Source organism: Barbus barbus (assembly GCF_936440315.1).
Source record: "Barbus barbus genome assembly, chromosome: 23".
NCBI lineage: Eukaryota > Metazoa > Chordata > Actinopteri > Cypriniformes > Cyprinidae > Barbus > Barbus barbus.
In genome coordinates, this window is record NC_136751.1 from 28,557,720 (window position 1) to 28,574,521 (window position 16,802).

The window sequence follows — 16,802 nt, forward strand, 5'->3', positions numbered from 1 at the left end:
GCTCCCAGCCCCCTTTTCAGAAGAGGGCGGAGCCTCAAGAGCTCAACCTCCGGCATAAAAAAAAAAACATTCCACTATTAGTACAAACCTGTTATCTTTACAGAAAACGTACTCGGTTTAAAGTCAGTCATCTGATTGTACTATGAATAATAAATGATTGTTTATGAATTACACAGACGGGGAGCGCAGCGCGGTAAAAATAATGACAGCTGGTGTCATTGTGCCATCGCGTGCTATCACAAACTTTATAAGTCCTACTTGTGATTATGAGCTCGACAAATTGAAGCGGTCGACTTCACATTGCTTTCATATGCAATTTTTAACTACCACATTCCTATTTACCGTCATTCTGGTAGCACGTGAAGGCAGCATCGGTGAAAACAGGCATAGCTTTAGCAACATTAGCCTTAAAGAGTGCCAAGAATACGGTGGCCGAGAGAGCTCAATGCGCTGCAACTTCAGAAAACACATACAAATAGAAAAAAACAGCAGCAAATCAAGAAAATATCTTCACCATTTTGACAGCACGTGTGCTGCAAATCCTCAGAACACATGCAAATTAAGAAACACATGCAAATTAAGAAACGCTGCAAATGCTCACAACACATGCAAATTAAGAAACGCTGCAAATCCTCACAACACATGCAAATTAAGAAACGCTGCAAATGCTCACAACACATGCAAATTAAGAAACGCTGCAAATGCTCACAACACATGCAAATTAAGAAACGCTGCAAATGCTCACAACACATGCAAATTAAGAAACGCTGCAAATGCTCACAACACATGCAAATTAAGAAACGCTGCAAATGCTCACAACACATGCAAATTAAGAAACGCTGCAAATGCTCACAACACATGCAAATTAAGAAACGCTGCAAATCCTCACAACACATGCAAATTAAGAAACGTTGCAAATCCTCACAACACATGCAAATGTCCTTTCTTTCATTAGCCTACTAAAAGGGCCTGAATAAATTTTTAAATATTATTCTTACTGACATTTTTATTTTGACCTAGTTTCAACAATTAATGAAGCATTGCAAATTTATTTTCATTAACCTTGAAATTATATTTAGTTGAGGATATTAAGTTAGCCATCTTATATAATAATGTTAATCGTGTAATTTGTCATTATTAATCTAATAATATCCAAAAGACAAAGAAATCATGCAATCAGGGTGTTAAAATAAACAACAACAACAAAAAAAAAAAACACTCACCTTTCAGTTCACCAACAACTCAACCAATAGCCACTGCACAATAAGCAAATCCCAGCTGGTCCGTCACTTTTTTTGGGTCCCCTTGAAACATTTCCATTGTGGTCCATGCAGCGTGTTTTTGTGAGCATTTGCAGCGTTTCTTAATTTGCATGTGTTGTGAGGATTTGCAGCGTTTCTTAATTTGCATGTGCTGTCAAAATGATGAAGATGTTTTCTTGATTTGCTGGTGTTTTTTCTATTTGCATGTGTTTTCTGAAGTTGCAGCGCGTTGAGCTCTCTCGGCCACCGTACAAGAAGCCCTTTCAGAAAGGCAATTTGATAAACAAACACGTGACATTTACGTTGTCTGGAGATGACGTTCGCGTACAAAACGTTGGTATTGATCCCTAAATATATAGGGGACTTTGCAGATTTTTTTTTTCCAGGATATTTCCTTCGAAAATGAAATTTAACCACAGTGTCCTTCAGTGTTGCCAGATTGGGCGGGTTCCCGCCCAATTGGGCTCCTTTTGGTCACGTCTAACCGGGAAAAAATGCTTTGGGCGGGTTGATAAAAATTGGGCTAGTTTTTGATGCAACTGGCGGGTTTTTATTTTTTACTATAAACATGATATTTTATAAATTTTCCATTCAAATGAACTTTACAGTGAACTATAATATGTAATGTTGACGTTTTAATTATATGGTTCAGTTTAACCAATAAGGTTCAGGAGAGTCCTCAGTCCTGTCCAATCAGATTTCAATCTTGATTGGCAGTTGTTGTAGGCTAATCCTTGTACTCGTTAAGCCAATATCACAAAGTTCAAAGCTGTAAGTGTTTTTATCCTCATCATGCCAAAGTGGGGTAAATATAGAAAGTCCTACAGAAAAGAATGGGAGAGCGATCCATCTCTGAAAACATGGATTTCACCTGTGGTAGGTGACGAGTCAAAGGCATTTTGTAAATACTGTTAATCAGAAATCAGAGCACAGTTAAACGGTTTAAAGGAACATGCTAACACAAAAAAAAACATAAATTGCGCTGTGCTCCAAGTGTTAAAGCTTTTACTGTGTCAGCGGGAGCAGCAGGGCAGTGTCTGATCAAGGATGACCAAAAGCGCCGTGAAATTAGAATCGCTGCTTACATTGCTTGTCACACTTCAATAAATGCAGTGGACGATTTGTCAGACATTTTGAAAGACGAGATGGGAACATCTGTATCTCGATGAAAGCACTGACATATCCGTGAACAAACTTCTCCCTATTTGTGTGAAATACCACTAAAAAAAAACACAACAAGTTTGTAAGTACATATCTTGGACTTGTGGAGCTGAGAGACGCTGATGCTAAAGGCATATCAGACACTGTTGCTGCCTTTATATCCCAGAACGGCCTGCAGATCAAAAACATGATGGGCATTGCCACAGATGGTGCCAGCGTAATGCTTGGAAAACACCATTCCGTATTCACCCTACTTAAACAAATGCAGCCAAACCTACAGCTTATTCGTTGTGTGTGCCATTCACTTGACATTGTTGCAAATAAAGCAATGCTAGAGAAACCTATAGGTGTAAACAACTGGTTTGCTCATTCAGCAAAGCGGCAGTATGACTACAAGAATATATACGAGACTATTAATAACGGGGGCTGCCCTCTGAAATTAATAAGTCCAAGCTGTACCCGTTGGCTTGTGATGGCTGACTGCATTGACCGTATTGTAGATAAAAAAAGATGCCCTCACACTGCACTTTAACATAGCTTCAAGTTCAGAGCATTGTTATACTGCTCGACTATTAATGGAGATGTACGATGACAAAACTAATCTCCTTTACATGTACTTTTTTCAGCCTGTTCTGATGGAAATCAAAGCTGTGAATAAATGTTTTCAGTTGGAAACCGGAAACACCCTCAGTGTGCTTAAAGACTTGGAAAGACTGTACATGACAACTGCTAGACGCATTCTCAAACCAAGCATTTATGGACCAACTGAAGGAAAGCAGGTTAGCCCCCAACATGAAGGAGAGAATTGCATCGCGCTGTATGGATTTTCTGAAAGAACTTGTAAAGCAGTACCAATTGTGCTTACCTGCTTCAATGGAAATATTGTGCAAACTGGAGCTCCTGTGCCCAAAATACGTTATGTCCACTTTAAATAGGCCTGGAGTAAAGGACTTGCCAGCTGATCTTTTCTCATGCTCGACTGATATATTAGAATCGCAGTAGAGGAATGTGGCATCAGCAGGCTTCTCTGATGATCAGGACATTGACAAGTTTTGGCTGGAGGTCGAGGCATTTAAAGATGCAGGAGGAAACAAATGTTTCCAGGAATTAGCACAAGGTGCCATAAGACTTCTTGTTCTGCCTGTTTCCAATGCCCATGTCGAGCGAGCATTTTCCCTGGTCTCACTTTTGAAAGATGACACAAGAAATCGCATGGGACTACCGCTACTCTCCAGCATCATGGACGTGCGTACTGGCCTGGCCAGAAATGGCTGGACCTCTGCAACTTTCAAACCTCCCCGGCAGTTGCTGGAGAGATTTGACTCAGCGATGTATTAATCAAGCTGGTTCAGACTGTACAAAGTTTGTTCTATATTCAAGAGACGTTCTCATCAGTTCTGCGAAGATCCTCTACGTCAGGGGTAGGCAACTTCGGTCCTGGTGGGCCTGTGTCCTGCAGAGTTTAGCTCCAACCCTAATCAAACACACCTGCCTGTAGCTTTCTAGTGACCTTGAAGACCTTGATTAGCTGGTTCAGGTGTGTTTGATTAGGGTTGGAGCTAAACTCTGCAGGACAGTGGCCCTCCAGGACCGAAGTTGCCTATCCCTGCTCTACGTTAAGTCCCTATAAAAAGGTAAGCGTGTTTATACGCTATTATTCTGCTATACAGTTCTGATGTCATGTTTGATAGTTAAACAAAATATATACAGGTAGATAAGGTAGTGTGCTGTGTGTGTCTAAATAGTGCCCTTTGCACTAACCCATTTGTTTTGGGTTTACTGTTTGTTCTATTGTATTATCACAGTATGCATTTTGGGCTGGCATTTTTTGAAATGGGCGGGTTTTGAGCTGTAGTTGGGCTGGAAATCTTCAGTCCAATCTGGCAACACTGGTGTCCTTAGCGGCTGAGATGGAAGGAGTCTATAGAGACTCCTGGTCATTGTTGTATCCCAAAACACAACACTTGTAAAGCCTCTTTAGCGCTGACATTGTATATCTCCAGCAGCTAACATTACAGCAGGAAAACAGTAATGGTGGACTGCTGCTTCTCACTCAGGGCTGTGTCTATGCTAATAGAGCAGAGAGCATCACAAATGGGCAGGACTTTTTCCCCTATGATGACATGTATGATTTATGATTTAGTGGGATTATAAAAAAAAATTGTGGGTGTATTTTTAACATTACAGGCTGGTTGTTTTCCCACACTGCAGCCATAGAACTGTTCAAACACCTTATAAAAGTGCATAATTCACACAATATTTCACACATTTGGCCCTCACAGACAAACCAATGATACATAGTCCAGTAAAAAATCTCTGTTTTTTAGTGCTCTCAGATTAGCTGCATTACTGTCTGATCTTTAAGAGCAGCAGAAACTAAACGGACCACAGATGAGCTGCAGCTCTCAGCGTCTGGATCTGACATCTGTGACCTTACAGGAGAGAGTTAACCAGCATCACACACACACACACTCGGCTTGCCCGGTGTCACACGAGGAGAATCCTCCATAATTATAACAGACAGCCTGACGCTGGTTTGTGGAGGTGTAATTAGACAGATGGTGGAGGGCAGAGAGAGACTGACATCCACACCAGCAGCTCCTGCGGACCAAAAACAGAAAGTGAGAACTCATTTAAGACTGAAACAGGAGTTTGAATGGACAGAAGATGAAAAGCCAAATCTTTCATTTTTAGATGGATTTCTGTAATTAATGTAAGAAGTAAACCTTTAAACATCGCAAAAAACAAAAACAAAAAAATATTAGTCTTAGTATTTGTCTTGTTTTCCAGTACAAATATCTAAACAGTCTTAAATCAAAATACAATTACATGAGAAACAAAAGTATTTAAAGCTGCAGTCCGTAAGTTTTGCCTCTTTGTCGCCATCTCTATTTGAAAACCTGAAAACCTGCAGTTATTTGAGGAATTATCTATCTTGCGTGGGTTGTGAGTCGGCACGGCTCCAGCGCGGATGAATCTAATGTTTTGAGGTGAATGTGTAGCTGTCAGTCACCGCACCGGTGTGAATTCTAGCCTACGTCTTGGAATATATGATCCAAATAAGAATTTTCACCATATATTGTCATCTGAACAAGTTAGTAACAAGTCTTCCACGCTTGTTCTGACCAACTGAAGAAAAAATTGTGCCAATGGCTACCAATGGTGATTTAATCTAAAGATCAGTTAGCTCATATTACATCAAACCGTGCAAATTATTATTATTCTTATACTTTATTCTCAAATTATTAATGTTAACAACATCCGCATTGCGTGACTATGAGTATAATGTGTATTAACACGTAGATTTCAATTTCTGTACAGTCTAACCTAATTCACGAGTTCACACTTACATATATTTAGCACGAGTTACGTAATGCGTATTTGGCGTGCTGTCCTGGGGAAGGGCTCTGAGCTCGGGAATGGCCCGAACCCAGAGTATCCCCCCGTGGTATGGTGAGAACTTAGTGATATTGGTGGAGAAGGGGTGGTGGAGGGATGCTGATAGACCGTCAAATGAGTGGAGGTATGTCAGCTGTATTTATGTCCGTGAGTTGATTGACTTGATTGCCTACCACTTGTGTTTAATTAGGCTAAGTATCTGACGTGCTCCTCCCGAACTTTGTTAATAAAGCATCATTTGTCAAACCATTCGAATTTCATACCAAGAAATTCTTTTAACCCAAAAAGCTAACTATGCTCCCTTCAAACCGGTTCCCTTTAAAATACAAATCTTGTGTAATCCCAGGCTATCTGTAATCAGAAGCACATTTAAAACTGGAATATAATTTAATTACATTCACATGTGTTTCATATAATCCTTTCTAGATTACAATCCGCCATCAAAATGATTTTTTTGATGTTTAATTATTCTAGCTGCTGTAAGAAAAGGCTATAAACGATCCGGCACCAGCAGGATCCGGGACAACTTCTTTATGTTTACAGCAGCAGCATGCTCTAATTTCCCACGAAAACCTACCTGTACCACTCATATTAGAAAACATTATTATAAGATAACCGTTGTGAATCGGGCTAAAGTAAGCCGATAGTTTTGAACACTGGCTGGTTATGTACTTGCTCAAATGTTGATTTTGGATAATTTTTAACCAAAAAACGTTACGGACTGCAGCTTTAATATATTAAAGGGGTAATCGGATGCAAAATTCACTTTACAAGTTGTTTGAACATAAATGTGTGTTGGAAGTGTGTGTACACATCCTTCCTATAATGATAAGAATCCACCCAGTGTTTTTTATTAGATCCCTATTTTAAAATCCCCTTTCTCAAATCAGGCTTTTCTGAGATTCCTGTCAGAATGACTTAGTTTTACACAGACCCCTCCCACGATAGTTGACTGACAAGACCATCTTACCTTAGACCTGCCCTGAGTGAGCTGAGATGTGTCCACCATTGTGTCGACTCCGGTGCAGGGGAAGACAAGAACGTCGATTAAGCGACTGAAGTGTTTAGTTGTTGGCTGTAATGAATATAGCAGTCGTCAGTTACTCCTGACATCTGAGCCGCTGAAGACGCAGAGGATTAATATGACTTTTGTTCTGAAGGGAATACGCCGATCTCAATCTACATAAATATCTACACGTTCACATGAATCATTCGTGATCCAGCTTCATCTACAGAAGAAGTGAGTATACAGTAAGGTTTTTTTTTTTTTTTATGAATCTTTGCAAATCACCTTTCCTAAATAGGTGCTAGTTAGCCAGTTTCCAAGCTAAAGTAAACAGTACTGCTCATCACCTCATGGAAGAGAGGGGCGGGGTCAGCAGAGCTCATTAGCATTTAAAGCAACATGGACTAGAATGGCTTGCTAAAAAACGTTTTTTTTACTTTACCATTGAGAAATTTTAACCAAAGTATGTTATAGACTTTTCATTAAGACCCTAAAGAATCATATCAACTTGTGGGCATCCGATGACCCCCTTTTTTTTAAAGTTTTTATACTTTATTATTTATTACTAATTTTAACCTTTCTGTGTGATTTCTTTATTTTTAGTTTTACATTTATTTATTTTAATTTGAATTAATTTAGAAAAATAAATTTACAAATTTTTCTAGCTTAATTGGCAAATGTTTGTTCTTGTTTTAAGCGAAATCTTAATTTTGACAGGTTTTTTTTTTTAGAAAAGACAGAATATCTTCTGTCATGTCATGTCGCTTCTAAAGAAAATGTCCTGATTTAATAATGTTTAGTTATTTGTACTGTAGAACAAGACAAAAAATACTATTGCAGTGAAGTCGTTTTCTCCCTGAAGTCTATTTTTAATGTAAGTCAATGTTTCTTGCACCAAAAACAATTGCATTTTAGGTTTTCAAGAGATCCAGCCTGATCTTTACAACTTCACAGGCAGTTTTGTGCTACTGTACCTTTAAGACATCTGTTTCCTCTGTTATGATTGGTTAACATGCATCAATAATTTGGTCTATTTTCCTAAAAGAGAAAGAATGTACATTTTAAAACATGCATATCGGCTAAAATTTTTAGGAGCTCAAACGACAGTCTTCAGCATACAGCTTTGAATCAGGACACAGACGCAGTCTAATTCTTAATATTTTTATTTGTTCTTTTCTTAATAATATCCAGTTTGTGTGCTTATTGTCCATCCAGGTTTTGATTGGTGCCGCAGGCGACTCCGTCCACAGCGTCTGTCCTGAACCGCACGTGAACAGGCGGTTTATGGATCTACTGTCGTCTCCAACATATCTGATGCTCACATCACTAGTTATACATCACGCTTATTGCTGTTTCCCCAGGTTTAAATATTTCATAGGAACAAAAATAAGAAAAAACTGATCAATAGATTGACATTCTCTGATCGATCTGATTGGTCTCTCAGTTCAAGCATTGTGTCTTCATTATTGTCCTGAAGAAAATGCTAAAGTGTATTTCAGTGACTTGGTGAAACCTCAGGTTTAATTTCCGGTGTATTAACATGATGCTGTCAAATGGAATAACCAGAGATCAGAGACAGGAACATCAAAACATTTGGTGAATGTCACAAACCATGTTAGAAACACCAAAAGAAAAGCAGAGGAATAAATGATATCATTGCATTTTATAAAGTCCAAAAAAACACTGAGGTGGGGTCAAACAGTGCTGTGGAAAATACAAACTGAGCCCTCTTTAAAACTAAACAAACAAACGAAATAAATAGAAGCATTTCAAAGATTCCTCTTAACAGAACGCAACCCATTTCTTTCAGCCAGGCATGTTTGACTCAAAATGAACATTTAAAATTGAAATGTAACAGTTGAACTTCAACATTCCACCCGCACTGCTACATTGTAACAACAATCCAGACACTGAGAGTGTTTTTCACCGTCAAATTTGCTACATTTGAAGTGATCTGCAGTAATCCACACAGAAACCAACAGCACTGCCATTTAAAGGAATAATTCACCCAAAAATGCTTTAAGAATTTACTCCCCCTCAGGCAAAGCAAGATGTAGATGAGTTTTAGAGATTTGCAGAAATGTAGCATTGCTCACCAATGGATCCTCTGCAGTGAATGAGAGTCCAAACAGCTGATCACATCACAATAACCCACACCACTCCAGTCCATCAATTAACGTCTTGGGAAGCCAAAAGCTGCATGTTTGTAAGAAAATCCTTCAAGACGTTCATGACTTTATAGCTACATATAAAAATTCATAATAATACATCCTCCAGTGAAAAAGTCCATCCCTTGTTGTCGGTCACATCAAAATCCAGCCACATATTTGTTTAGCGCTATTTTGGCTTGTAAATGGTGCTTGATCTCTACATATTTCTTTTCTGATTCAGATGAGATGACTTTTTCACTGCAGGAAGCGTTATTATGGATTATTGACTCGTATTTTAGCCGGAAGCAATGGTTTGAAGTTAAAACATCTTAATGATGGATTTGCATCAAGACATGCATTGGATTTACAAACATGCAACTTTTGGCCTCTAAAGATGTTAACTGATGGACTGGAGTGGTTTGGATTATTGTGATGTTTTTATCAGCTGTTTGGACTCTCATTCTGACGGCACCCATTCACTGCAGAGCATCCATTGGTGAGCAAGTGATGCAATGCTACATTTCTCCAAATCTGATGAAGAATCAAACTCATCTACATCTTTAATGGCCTGAGGGTGAGGACATTTTCAGCACAGTTTCATGTGAACTATTCCTTTAATTACTGTAAGTGCACCAGTTTCTGCTCTTCTGTCTGTTTTTGTGCCTTAAAATATCAAAGGTCAGAGCATGAGGCCTCATTATCAGCAGCTAACGGTGATGTACCGCTCTCTGGTTCTGTCTGGGTTATGGACACCTGTGACCCGTGTCAGTTTGAATCCTGCCTGTTTGACGCACTCTCAGAACACATTTGTAGGCATGACTTAGAGATAATGGTGCCAGTCAAAGCACCGCTTCCTTTTCCTCCACGCGTCTTGGTAAGTGTGAAATCTAATCCTCAACCACTGCCATTGATTTTATTACCGTCTGCAGAGCTGTTCCGCAGGCGCTCCTTCACGGCACAAAGCAAACGGAGCCAGCGTAAGATTAGCCATCGGAATTGGGAACGCTCCCAAATGGAATTAGAATTGTGTTAAGAAAACTGGCAGACAAACCGAAGCGTTGCATGTTGCCAGGTGGAACATGTCCAGATCTGACTTCCTGCTGTGTCTGTAAATACGGCTCTGAATCACACAGAAAGCAACGGCAGGGAATCATACATGTCATGTGTGACGCTCAGTAAAAGAGTTTCCCATGTTCCTTTTGGACAAATAGATTCATGGGAAAGTGGTTAGCTACAATAGACAGAAGCAAAGTTATAATAGATTATGCAATATCTATAGGCCTTATTTATGAAATACAAGCAGAACATAAATCATATATTATTAGTTTTGTACATAAAACATATTTAGTCAAATGTGCCAGTTATGTAAGAAAGATTTGTTTGAACGAAAAGTTTGGGGTCAGTAAATTTTTTGAAATTCTTTCTATTCATCAAAGATCCTGAAAAATAAAATGTATCCCAGTCTCAGCAAAAACAGTTGGGCAGCACATTGATAATATCAGAAATGTTTGTTAAGCAGCAAATCAGCATAATATTAGTCATTTCTGAAGGATCATGTGACCCTGAAGACTGGAGTAATGATGCTGAAAGTCATCTTTGATAACAGGAATAAATTACATTTGAATATATATTCACATAGAAAACAGCTATTTAAAATTGTAATAATTTTTCAAATTTTTACTGTATAAAAATACTGCATTAAAAGTGTTTTGAATGGAAGTGTGTGATTTACACAGAAATGTTCTGCTCGTGTTCCATGAATAACACCCAAAAAGTGAACATCATCAGTCGCCAGTTGCTCAAAGCAGACAAGATGAGACAAGAGTCATTTCAATGCACACCTTTGCATCTTCTAGAAAGATTTTAGTTGCATTTAAAACAAAATATCTGACAATGAGTCTGGGATTCTGAACTGGACTCTCCGATTTATTGGAGTGACAGTATCTTGTTTGACGGCTCTGCTCTGGATTTCGTGCTATGCTTCTCTAATCAGTCACTCGTTTGCTTTGATTCCTTCTCTTTCTACTTCCCATCAGCCAACACAGGTTCAGCTCCCTCCGGTTCCCTTTGTGTTTTTATTTATTTATGCAACTGTCACAAAAAAATTCTCAAATACTCTACAGTCAATGCTCTACCCCCTCCGGAAACTTCTGAGAGCCCCGAGAAACAATCACAAGACACGCAGAGACTCCCTGAACAAACCTCTCATCACGGTGAGCGGCCCGCGGGGGTCCTGCCTACCTGCCGGGCCCCTGGCTGCCAGTCAGCACACATCACCTCCTCAATACATCAGTGTCTCGTTGCATTTGTGCTTCCCGTCTCCCTTTCTCCCCCCGACTTGCTCGCGTCTCAAAAGTTGAGGAGTTTTCACAACTTATGAACTTTCTTCAGGTCAGACGCTCTCAGGTGTGTATAAACGCTGTATTTCACTTCGCAACACACTGAGGGTGAGAAAGAACAGGAAAAAAAAATCTCAAATAGGCCTTTAGAAATAACACAGTGACTTACTTGTCATTTATGTTACAGAAAGATCCACGCAGTTTGTGCTCCACATATGAATGATTCTCCAGTATGACCCTGAACACTCTAGTAGGTTAGTAGTTTTCTAATAACATACTCCTTTCTGCCACAAAATGTCAAAATTTGTAGATGCAGTTGACAAAAATAATCTCTCAAACTGCAGGACTATTTTATATATATTTATATATATAGAATAAATGAATAAATAAATAAAAGAATAAATAAACTAAATACCAAATTTTCAGTTATAAAAAATGTATAACTTTTGACTTTCTGAATGTTAGAAATAAAATCTTTTCTAGATATTGGAAAATAATAATTTCTTGTCAACGATCCATTTACAGACCAGTCATTAAAAATATACTGTTTAATTGTTTTATATACACTATAATTCAAAAGTTTGGGATTAGTAAGATCTGTAATTAAAAAAATAAAAAAAAAACTTTTTATTCATCAAAGAATTGATCAAAAGTGATAGTAAAGACTTTTATATTGTTACAAAAGATTTTTTACTTTTTATTCATCAAATAATTCTGAAAAAAGTATCACAGTTTAATATTAACTGTTTCCAATATTGATAATATATCAGATTATAAGAATGATTTTTGACAGATCATGTGATACTGAAGACTGAAGTAATGGCTTATGAAAATTCAACTTTGCCATCACAGGGATAAATTATATTTTAAAACGTGTTTAAAAATAAAAACAATATCTTAAATGTGATTTATATTTCACAATATCACTGCTTTTACAGTATTTTTGATCAAATAAATGCAGCCTTGATGAGCAGAAGAGACTTCTTTAAAAATACATAAAAAATCTTACTGATAGCAAATGTTTGAACGATAGTGTGTGTGTGTGTGTGTGTGTGTGTGTGTGTGTGTGTGTGTGTGTGTGTATGTATGTATGTATGTATGTATGTATTATTATTTTCTTAAACTGAATCATGTTTTGTGCATCATTACAATTCCGGCCCGTCTGTCTGACGCTGGTCATTGTGTTGTCCTGTTCTCAAGATAACAAGGGTCAAAGGTCGCCCGAAATGTGCCTGTCTGTCCTTTTAAATCAGAACGCTGTGGCTGAGAGTCGTGACCTGTGAGGGACTCAGGTGTGTGTGACAGACGTCTGCTGAGATCTTCAATCACCAGCCCTGAACGGATTTGATCGTCATAGTTTGGACTTACACGGTACATTCAAAATCCTTCACTCCAATCGATTAGCAGCTAAAGATATAGAAAAACAAACAAAATCACCTTTGAGCAGCTTTTTGACTAATGTTGTTGGCTTATTTTATGTACAAACAAGAAATGTTGCAGGGAGGTTTTCCATTTCTTTGCTGTGACAAGGCAAAACTATTCTTGGTAAGTCTAACTTGATTGCCAATTGAATCAAGATGAAACACACACGCACGCACACACACACACACACACACACACAGTCTGCAGGGCTACACTGTCGTATGATCCTGGAAGACATAAGTGAACAGCGATTTAGTTGGGACGTTTCTCAAACCCTCTCCGCTGACACCCACTCAATGCCCGCTGATATTACTACAGTGTGGCTGAAAGAAAAAAAAGAAATGCTAAAGAGAACATTGACTGGGAATTTTTTTGGTTTTCTTATGTTCTCCTTTCCACCTCGGAAGGTCCCAAAACATTTGCAGGATGAATAAACAGGTACAATTCCTTAAACAACCCCTTAGATTCAAGATCAGCAATATGTGATCCTCATTAGGGTGACTAAAAAGGTGTTTTGGATCAGACAAAAATCAGTTTTCATATGCAGGCGTGAGTGCATAGGTTCCTGCAAAAGAGTCTTCCTGTCCACGTCAGTATTAATAACCAAACTCTTGTGGATGCATTTGGCATAGGTATAAAATAAACAATTGTCCTTTAGGTCTCAATATATGTAGCATTTCACACCCTCCTATAGACTGATTAACATATATTTAAATATATAATTCCATATATATATATATTCATGAGTGAAAAAGGAGGATAACAAAGCAAAACGAAAGAGAAATCTAAAGCTCTAAGTTAACTCGGTAGTTCTCCTCTTCTTAAAATCACAGTAATATTTAGATATTTAAAATGGTTAAGATTAAAACACAGTGCCGATACAGAGATAATGAAAGAAAACGTCAAACGCCACACAGAGGAAGATCGCTATTACTGAGTTAGGAGGGTGTGATTTAGCCTCACAAATTGGAAGGGAGCTTCGAACGGAGTGGTTCTAGTTCGGATGGGTGGCCGTCGGAGGCGCGCGGGAGAGAAAGTGCAGGTGACGTCCCTATAGAATGAGCTTGGCCTCGAGAGCCCGGTGAAGTCTGTATGGGGCCGACCATGTGCCCTGATACCGAGCTACAGGGTTTGGGGGTGAGCGTTGGGGATGAATACGGCGAGAGGCAGTAACCGGGCTCCCGAGGGGAAGACTGACCCGCTGCCTCTATGGGATGGGAGCTGGACAGTATGTTCAAATCCTCATAAAAGCGGCCCAGCGGAGAGTCTGTGCCGGAAGAGTGGTGACCCGGGAGCTGGCCGGGGCAGGAGGACTGCGGGAGGAGCAGGGAGGTGTGGGAGCCAGTGGCACTGGAAGGGTCACTGTAGCGGAAAGTTCTCCCAGTGACGGGGCTCTGGATGGTCGGACTTGGGGCTAGAGGGGTATAGCATGGCGAGGTGTTCGCTGAGCCGTACTGAGCGAGCGAGGCCAGCGCTGACCTTTCCAAAGGAAGGTAAGTGGATAAAACTGGCGGGATCTGGGATGACGTGGAAGTCTCGGGGGCTTGGGAACGGCTGGAAGCAGGGGATCCGGGTGGGGGAGTGTGGAAGAGGTTCAACCCAGTGGAAGTCTTGCCCCCACCGGTAACGAACTGCTGCAGGGAGCCCGTTTGAGAGGGTTTTGGTGGGGGTTGGCCATGCAGCAATTGACTGGGTGCGTGGCTGAACAAGCCTGTGGAGAGAGGACTAGTATTCGATGATGCTGTAGCCAAGATCCCAGTTGGAAATCCTGCTTGGAGATGTCCCGATTGCGGAGGAGTGCTGGGAGCGATGGCTTGCTTTTGTCTTGGCTGCGAATGGAGCTGTGCGGTGCTAGAAGTCGGAGACACAGATGAAGAAGAGATGCTTCCGAATGGGAATGATGAAATTCCGGCTTGCTGGCTGGAAGCGGTGGCTCCTGATGAGTGCTGCGTCCGGAGGGATGCGAGAAGCGGCGTATCGACTCCCGGACGAATCTTTAATGGGGAACCAGATGGAGAGTCACCAGCTGATCCGGGACCTCCTGGTTTAGGTGCAACCACCTGAAACCTCTTCAGCAGGCTGGACGGCTCGTTTCTCGATCCGAGAACAGACACCGGAGGTCGGAAGAGAGTGGCGGGGAGTTGGGGGTGGTGGGTTAGTGCAATAGCGACCGATGTGGTGGCGGCAGCAGCTTGTAGAGGCGCTTGGATCAGGGGAGCCCAGATGACGGGAGTAGGGGACGGAGGAGCAGGTGGCAACGGACTCTGCATCAGGTTGGCGCAGTGAGCCATGTCTCGATCGTGCTGCACGATCTGCTGGATGATCTCACTTTCCTGGTAGTTCAAAACCCCTGAATTCATGTCATGTTGGACCTTGTGCTGGAGAATAGAGTTCTTCTTCCCTAAGAGATGAAAGACAAAAAATCAGATTTGTAGTCTGCAGAAAACATATCTTTTATTAACAACACTAAGAACAAGTACTGTTTGTGGACATGATAGCATGGTGATACCATGGTTTTGTTGAAACTCTATATTCTATTCTATAACTCTATAATATATGAATATGCTAATCATTCTGTACCATGGTATATTCTAACAGACTATGGGATTACCATTTTTCGGAAATGATAGCATGGTAATACCATGGTTTTGTTCTAACAATATATTCTGTTCTATAATTATTTGGTATATGAATATGGTAGTCATTCAGTAGTATCACCATGGTATATATCAAAGTACCATGGTATTAACTTTTGTGGACATTATAGCATGGTAATACTGTGGTTTTGTTTTTACTTTGTATTCTGTTCTATAATTCTATGGTATGTAAATATGGTAATTGTTCAGTACCATGGTACAGTATTTATCAATGTGTCATGGTACCATTTTTGGACATGATAGCATGGTATTACCATAGTTTTGTTGTAACTATATATTCTGTTCTATAATTCTATGGTATATGAATATGACACACACACACACGTTTTTTTTTTTTTGAAAAGTGGGGACATCCCATAGGCGTAATGGTTTTTATACTGTTCAAACTGTGTGTGCTATTGCACTACACTCACCTTACACCTAAACTTAGCCCACAGGAGACTGTGCATTTCTACTTTTCAAAAAAAAACCTCACTCTGTATGATTTGTAAGCATTTTGAAAAGTGGGGACATGGGGCAATGTCCTGAAAAGTCACCTTCACCTTGTAATACCTGTGTCATACCTGTGTCATTATACAAAGCTATGTCCTCATTTGTCACAAAAAACGCGCGCACACACACACACACACACACAGTTGTCTGAATGTCTGTACTAAGTCATTTGTTAGCATTTTAGCTGCTTGCATTCTTCCTTCAAACTGATCATGACTTTTTTTTATTAATACCCACTCACCCTCAGGCAACACCTTGAATATTAAATATCAAACGCAGCACTCTGTTCGATATGTCTACTGTTTCAACAGCGCTTTGATTCATCTCACACACCACATCACCCCTGTTAAACAGTCCTGGAGCCTGGGCTCGCCTCAGGGCAGCTCAGAACGCAATCAGAGACGGAGGGGCTGATCATGGTGAGGACACAGGCCGAATGGAAATAGCTCAGTGTAGCAGGGGGCAGATCATTTCTACAGGCTGACCCGCCTGAGTTTGGCTGCTCCTCACTGCTGAGCCCCAGATAAGAAAGAGTACAAAAACAGACATGACCTCTACCTCACGCCGGCCTGATATAAACAAGAGACCAAGAGCCTGGATGAGCAGAGGGCACTTTGCTATGTTTGGTAATGTCATGCTATCACTTACTACTGTAATCACACTGGGCCCGGTGCAGAGCCGAGCACGACATAAGAGACTTTTGCTCTTCAGGCAATACAGTAATAGAAAAAAAGACATGCTTTAAAAAGAGTGTACCTGCTTTATTTCAAACTACAGCTGTGCTAAATTTAATTTATGAATTTTGATTATTTGGGTTAATCTCTAGAAAATAGATATCTGTGTGTGTGTGTGTGTGTATATATATATATATATATATATATATATATATATATATATATATATATATATATATA

At 39.9% G+C, this 16,802-nt stretch overlaps 1 protein-coding gene across 1 annotated transcript in view; it reads right to left on the minus strand.

Moving 5' to 3' along the window:
* Window positions 1-13,698: 13,698 nt before the first annotated feature.
* The window catches only part of LOC306843318 (potassium/sodium hyperpolarization-activated cyclic nucleotide-gated channel 3-like), a gene marked incomplete at both ends in the record, with an annotated part of 86,768 nt that continues 83,664 nt past the window's right edge, over window positions 13,699-16,802 (minus strand). Inside the window, one exon of the mRNA XM_079374723.1 lies at window positions 13,699-15,140. Within this exon, the coding sequence (XP_079230849.1) occupies window positions 13,699-15,140 (1,442 nt within the window). The remainder of the gene's footprint in view (window positions 15,141-16,802) is intronic.